This window comes from Microtus ochrogaster, unplaced genomic scaffold (genome assembly GCF_000317375.1).
Source record: "Microtus ochrogaster isolate Prairie Vole_2 unplaced genomic scaffold, MicOch1.0 UNK53, whole genome shotgun sequence".
NCBI lineage: Eukaryota > Metazoa > Chordata > Mammalia > Rodentia > Cricetidae > Microtus > Microtus ochrogaster.
In genome coordinates, this window is record NW_004949151.1 from 2,179,883 (window position 1) to 2,186,823 (window position 6,941).

Consider the following 6,941-nt stretch of genomic DNA (forward strand, 5'->3'; position numbering starts at 1 on the left):
CTCTCTCTCTCTCTCTCTCTCTCTCTCTCTCTCTCTCTCTCTCTCTCTCTCTCTCTCTCTCTGTTAGAGCCAATTCTACCTGAGGTCTTCACCTTATTAAATTGCCTTTAATTCCCTGTATCATGTCTGTTGATAAAGTCAGTAGCAGACGTACCCATGACCTCTGTAAGGAAGGTCGTGCAGAAACAGGCATGGTCATGGCCGCCTTCTGCTCGCTGCATCTAACGCGGTCCTTTCCAAACGTCAGTCAGTATGCCACACCTGCAGCCAAAAGGAGCGCATTCTGGGGCTTCAACCCACATCCCCAGAGCGGCCCTGCTTCGGGGACATCTCCTCCCAGAACCGCCAACCACTAACAGTATGTTTAATCTGGAAGGAAGCTACAGTATCCTGTAGCTCTGCCATGTGGTCACAGGGAGCTAATCAGTGGCTCAGTAGGGCTTTAGGAAGCATGTAACTCAGAAGGTCCCTCAGAAAGACATTTGATTTGTCTTTAAAATGCACATCTGCTTCATGTTGAGGCCACAGGGGGAACTGGCTCAGAGTTCGGGCTAAGTGGCCTGGGCTGCCAGCCTAGACTTAGCAGTGACCTGTCTCAGACGTGAACAGCTGCTTTTCCTTTGCAGAGAGAAGATGCATCAGTCGGCCATGTATGAACTGTGCCAGGGGATGCGCCAGATCAGCCTCCAGTTCGTGCGGCTGCAGCTGACCTTTGAGGAGTACTCCGTAATGAAGGTTTTGCTGCTCCTGAGCACAGGTACTTGGATGCCCACCCTGGCACTCTTTCTACATTGTCAGATGATCTTCCTGCAAGAGAGTGGCCCGTTTATGATGCTCAGGTCATTGGTACCCAGCCCCTGAACAGAGATGCAAAAGAGATGGAGGGAGGGTAGTTTGAGTCTAGGATGAGCTAAAGTAGTTGCTGGTGATAAAACTGTGTATATATTAAGCAGTGTAGCACTTCAGGCCTTCACTTCTGTTAAATATCCTTTCAGGCTCCCCTGCCAGCTCGGACCATAAATTATTTCTCCGGACCAGAGGGGAGACTTGGGAATAAAGACACAACTCACATGGCTTTATCGGGAGGGAGATTCTCAGTGGTCCCTCGTTAAATCCTGAGTTAACATCCTGAAAATCACCCCAAAGTTATTCTTCAAATAGCTTTTATACCAAAAAGTAAACTGAGGGGGAAATTCACTAGCATTCTGTTTCCTAGGTAACCAGGTGAATGTCTCTGGTCACGTCCACACCTTTGTCCATACCTCTCTATGCCCATTTTGTCAAGGCTTCCTATCTTCCTGCTCTGTATGCCAGCTCTGTCACAAAGGCCAAATTAACATCTCTATCCCAGGCATCCTCCAAATTACAAAGAAGGAGCAGAACAACATTAGCATATCCTGATCCTTTGTTTAGGATGGCTATATCCTGTCTGGAAGTCATGTGACCACCTTCTATGCGGCCAGGTATGAGCTGGCCTGTAAGTTTGGCCTCCATACAATGTAGGGCCTGTATAATATTGTCCCACCATATTCAGTTGTGACTATGTAGTACGATTACTTGATTTTTTGCCCTTAGGAAGCTTATCCCATAAGACAAGTTAAGAAGCCGGGCGATGGTGGCGCACGCCTTTAATCCCAGCATTCAGGAGGCAGAGGCAGGCGGATCTCTGTGAGTTCGAGACCAACCTGGTCTACAGAGCTAGTTCCAGGACAGGCTCCAAAGTAAAAAAAATAAATAAAAAAAAAAGACAAGTTAAGAGATAACTTGAATGCACTGAGAGACATGGTGATGTGCTATGATTGGAGGTAAAAGGTGTGACAGTGGCTCAGAGAAGAAAGGACACTTCTGTTCTACAGAGGAGGGCAGCACATAGCCAGGCTGAATCTTACAGGCTTTGTGATAGCTCTAGACTGGCTATGAGAAGTGCACTGTCTCTTCATGCCATTCTTCTTGGCAAGATGGGGGACATGTAGGGTGGGGATGGGGACTGAAGGAAGATGCTAGTATTAATTTCAAATATTTTATGCATGTATTCAGTAAATGTTCAAGATGCATCAGATGCTGCTGCACTAGGATAAAATAGGGATGTCAGCTTGGCCAGGTTTGTTCAATGCCTAATGAGAAAATCCAAACCCTATCAGCAGGCAGAATAAAAACACTACAAGGCCAAACCCTTTCAAGTGGGGTTACAGGGTCAGTGCTGCCTTCCGTGACTCTGTGAAGATGTACCAGCAGGCAACTGAGTTTAAAGAGAAAGGTTGAGGGGCAGAAGGCACATGGCCGTTCCCAGAAGCACTGGTCACACAATGAGCGGGAACTAGTCTATCTATTCAGGACTGTGAGAGCTGATCTCAGTGACCACCCAGATGGAAGAGGAAAGCAGATCTCAATAAAACAGACGTAATGTAGTCAGTACAGGAGAGGCCACTCCCCAGGATGCCGTAGTGTGAGTGTGGCTTTGAGAGGATTTTGTAGAGTATAATGCAGTGACATTTCATTTGATTTTAATAAATAAAGCTTGCCTGAAGATCAGAGAGTAAAACAGCCCCACTGGTCAGCCTTACAGACCAGGCAGTGGTGGCATACGCCTTTAATCCCAGTAACCACACTAGTTGCCATAAAAACCTGGTGGTAGTGGTACACACCTTTAATCCCAGCACTAGAGTAGACTATAAAACAGGAGAAGACAGCTCTCAGTCTCATTCTGAGATCCCTGGAGGCAGATCGCCATTTCAAACTGAGGTAGAGGTTAGAGCCAGTGGCTGGCTGCTTTGCTTTTCTGATCTTCAGGTTGAATCCCAATATCTGTCTCTGGTTTTCTAATTTTCCTGGTACAGCATAAAGAATTCCATTTTTTGATTGGTTAGCTTTTTATACCACACTGTATCCTGTTGGAAAAGGCCAGAAGATGGGGAAATGTTGACACTAGAACACAAAAGTCAGGTTTGAAACATAAATAATACTTATCATTATTCATAGTTGAGGCTCAATGGTAAGTAGAATTTCTATGTATGTTAGAATTTTTTATAATAACTGACTTTAATTGGGATAAAAATATAGGTAATTAAAAACTAAAATTGACTAGAAACCAATTATTTTAGATCAGAGACATGTGAGACAGGAATATTCCTCATCGACATTTTACATTAACTTTTATTTTATTTAGTATACTTTACTTAGAATATAATTATATTATGACCTCCCTTCCTCCTTCTCCCTCCAACCTCTCCCATTCCCTTCACTGCAGTCTCCCTCTCACATTTACGGCCTATTTTTCTTTAACTGTTATTGTTACATATACATATAGATCCAATATATAAATACAACCTGGTGAGTCAATTTTTGTTCTTTGTATATGTTTGGGGACTGCTCACTTTATGTTGGATAACCAAGTAGGGGGCTCCTCCTGGAAAGAGGCTGATTCTGCCTCTCTCCACAATTACTAGCCACCTCTAATGGTTAGTTGCTCTCGGGGTGCGGGACTCTGAGATTTCTCCCCTTCTGCATTAGGGTGTTGTCTATTGATAGTCTTTGCTCAGGTCTTATTTAGGCAGCCGTTCCTAGATGACACAGGCTCACAGCAGACTCCCTGGCCCTCTGTGACCGAATGTCTGATAGACACAACTGGAGGAAAGATTGGCTTTGACTCACTGTGTCCGACATGGTTGTTGACCCCTCATGTGACAGAGGAGCTTCTTCACAGCAGACAGAAAACAGAGAGGGATAGGAAAGGGACAACCCTCACCGACTTACTTCCTCTGGTTAGGCCCACCTAAGTCTTCAGGAAGCCCCAAAAGAGTGCCACCAGCTAGTGAATGTGTTCAAACACGAGCCTGTGGAGGACACAGTCCAGCCAAGGCCATTTCCTGAGTAAAGAACAAAGACCCCGTAGAGCCTTGTTAAAGGCGTAGCAGAGGCAGAAGGGGCAGTGTCAGGGAGTGAGGAACTCGCTGTGACCATAAGGTCCCAAGACAGATACAACCGGTGCCGTGGCTTGAGCAGAGAAAGCTGAGAAAGGGAAGAGAGCTGAAATTGACCACCGGGCAGATGGAAAGCTCTCTTGGGCTTCTACAATCTTTTAAGGGTGGACAAAAGCTGAGGAGATGAGGGGGGCAGCCATAGCCTTGGCAAAGCATTGAGTGCTTGTTTCTCAAACAACCATGCAATAATTTCCAAATAGAGAAGACGGCACTTGAGGAAGCTTACCAGGGATAGAGGTGAGCGCCAGGGCAATGGCAGGAGACAATGTAGGGGGAAAACTCTGAGCCGAAGACAGCAACCACAGAGGAAATTGAGAGCCAGCAAGGGTGTCATGGCGAGTAGCATAGACTAAAGAAAACAGGGCAAAGACGAAGGTATGTGTGATCCACACTCGTGCTCCATAAAAGAGGGAGAGTCCTCCTGAGGAAAGTGTCTAGAATTGAGTGGCTCAGAGTAGAGCAGACAGGCAGAGTAAAGCTGCTTCTGAGGAGCAAGCCTGAAGCAGGAGATCAGGGCAGAAGGACTGTGGATGACAGCCTGGCCTCGTGAATGCGGAGCCTCCCGTCCACTGTCTAGTGTAACACTCACAGCACCCCTGAGAGTCTGAGAGCCCCCTTAGAAGGTGTTTGTTGGTGTCCTGCATGAATGAGGACTGGGACTCAGGGCTTCAGCTTCTCTGAAGGCGATGCCTTCCTGCTTTCTTGGGGACCAACTTGCTGAGGTGGGTGACAGCAGCAGGAGCCAGTGAGGATGGGGCAGGCTGCTTGGCTCCCAGGGCTAGCCTGGCCGGGGTGGCCACTCCACAGCTGTGATTCTTGTGAAGGCTGCTCTTAGCCTCTTACTTCATTTTCAGTAAATCTCATGCCCAAGACAGGGTTCAGTCTGCCCAGGTTATCCCAGGCCCAGCCATTCCTCATTAACTGCACCCAGCCCATTCCCTGTGCAAGGTGTGCAGGGTGAGTGGGAAAAACAGGCCTTCTCCTGCTCCACATCCAGTCAGGGGCTTCCCCACTGTCCAAATATTCCTCCCCAGAGCACAACTTTGCAAAAAAATACCCTTCAATATAGTAGAAGTGATTTTTATCTCATTTTGAAACGGCACTGCTCACTAGTCGTGTTTAGAAACAATGTTTCCCTAAAGCATTAGATGGAAGATAGACTTGCAGTGAAATGTGTTTGCTAATGCCTGTGCTTCTAAACTCTTTGCAGATTTGACTCCTCGGACCTAGCTCATGCTTATCTTGTTTACATCAGTTACCCTTTCAGCCTCTAGCAGCTTCTGACATCACTTTTAAACTACCTGAATTCATTTATTAGCTTCCAACTTACTTAATACTTTCAATTCTGAAAAAGTAAAATTATAAGGCAGGAATGCCTAAGGGATTTTGAAATCCCAGAAGCTGCAGGCTTTGGCTGGCTTGCTCAGCTCCTCTGTGAGGGACTCTGAAGCAGCTCTTGAGCCACACTAACTTTCATAAAGGATGGCCAGCTCTCAGTCTCCAGCTCACAGAATTATTCATCGAAGAAAGACTTTCTTCAAATGGTTTTGATGCCTCAAAAAGCTGGCAGTGTGTTCCCAGGCATCGCAGGCTGGCCTTGGCAAGCTTTCAGCTTCCTTTCGAAACTTTCAAGTCCCTGTTACAGTGCTGGTGGTTAGTGGATCCAGCCTCCCTGTCAGTGTGCTGGTTATTGCCAGTTTGATTTTTGAAACTTTGAGAAAGAAACCATTTCTTAGGGGCTAGAAAAATGGCTCAGGAGTTAAAAACACTTGTTTTTGCAGAGGACCCAGGCTTGGCTCCCAGCACCCATATACTGGTTCACAACCGTTGGAAACTCCAGTTCTGGGGATCTGATGCCTTCTTTTGACCCCTATGGGCACCAACCATGTCTATGGTACACACACATACATGCAGGCAATGGCACTCATACATGTAAAATAAATAAACGTTTTTTGAAAAACGGAAAATGATCTCTTAAATAGCTCTCACTGTTAAAGTCAGATATTTAAGTCACAGCTGCCGTTTGAGAAGCCTCGAGGATATACGTGGCGGCTTTCAGAGATTTGTTATCCTACAAAAGCAGATGTAACGAAGTAAAGTCAAAAACCTCGATAGCATCATGGTGGAGGTTGATTTGTAAACTAATTCACATCTTTGTTTGTGAGAACAAGGTTAATGTGGAGGCAGTGGTACACCTGGGATCCAGGGCTCTCAGGAACTCTCTGCAGCCTCCCTAAAGTGCTAATCACCCAAGAAATCACCGTTAGTTCCAGTTACAAAAAAATTAGTAAATAGGTTTAATAAAAAAGTAAAAAGGTAAGAGCAGTTTGAAAATGACGGTGCTAATGTCACAAGGTGGACTTTCATGAGGTCTCCATTGCCTAACACTGTGGTTCTAGGTGACTGCACCCTTTGTAGGTTTAAAGCCACTTACTGAAAACAAGTTGGAAGCTCATTGTCAGAGGCATCTCTAGCTGCAAGGATTCAGGTGGCATGGAGGTGGGCTTGGGAACACATGGGCACGCAGTGTCGTGACTCCCAAAGCATTCGCTGTCAGGTAGGGTCTGGCTAGGGAAGCCCGGGGCTCTATGCATATTAGACAAGTGCTCTGTACTCTGCCGTGAGCTACATCCGCAACAGAACACTCTTTGGAAATGAACTTTCTGTCTCCGTGTGAAAACCTAGTTGCTAAAGAAAACAAATGGAGGAAATATGATTCTTCATTTTTCATTTCATCAAAGTGAAAAGTGAGCACTACTTCTCATTAGAGCACGAAACAGTGTTGCTGATAGCCCTGCACACACCAAACCAACGCGCACTTCCGTGATGATGTAGAGCACGGAACAGCACTGCTGTTAGCCCCCATACACCAAACCAACGCACACTTCTGTGATGATGTAGAACATGGAACAGCGCTGTTGTTAGCCCCCCCACCCCACCCAATACACCAAACCAATGCAC

General features: G+C 46.1%; 1 protein-coding gene across 6 annotated transcripts in view; it reads left to right on the forward strand.

Annotated features, from left to right (window-relative positions):
- The window catches only part of Nr3c2 (nuclear receptor subfamily 3 group C member 2), a 335,373-nt gene that overhangs the window by 293,155 nt on the left and 35,277 nt on the right, over positions 1-6,941 (forward strand). For all 6 annotated transcript variants that reach the window (XM_026777281.1, XM_026777275.1, XM_026777280.1 and 3 more), the window contains one exon: positions 627-757. In XM_026777281.1, the coding sequence (XP_026633082.1) occupies positions 627-757 (131 nt within the window). The remainder of the gene's footprint in view (positions 1-626; positions 758-6,941) is intronic.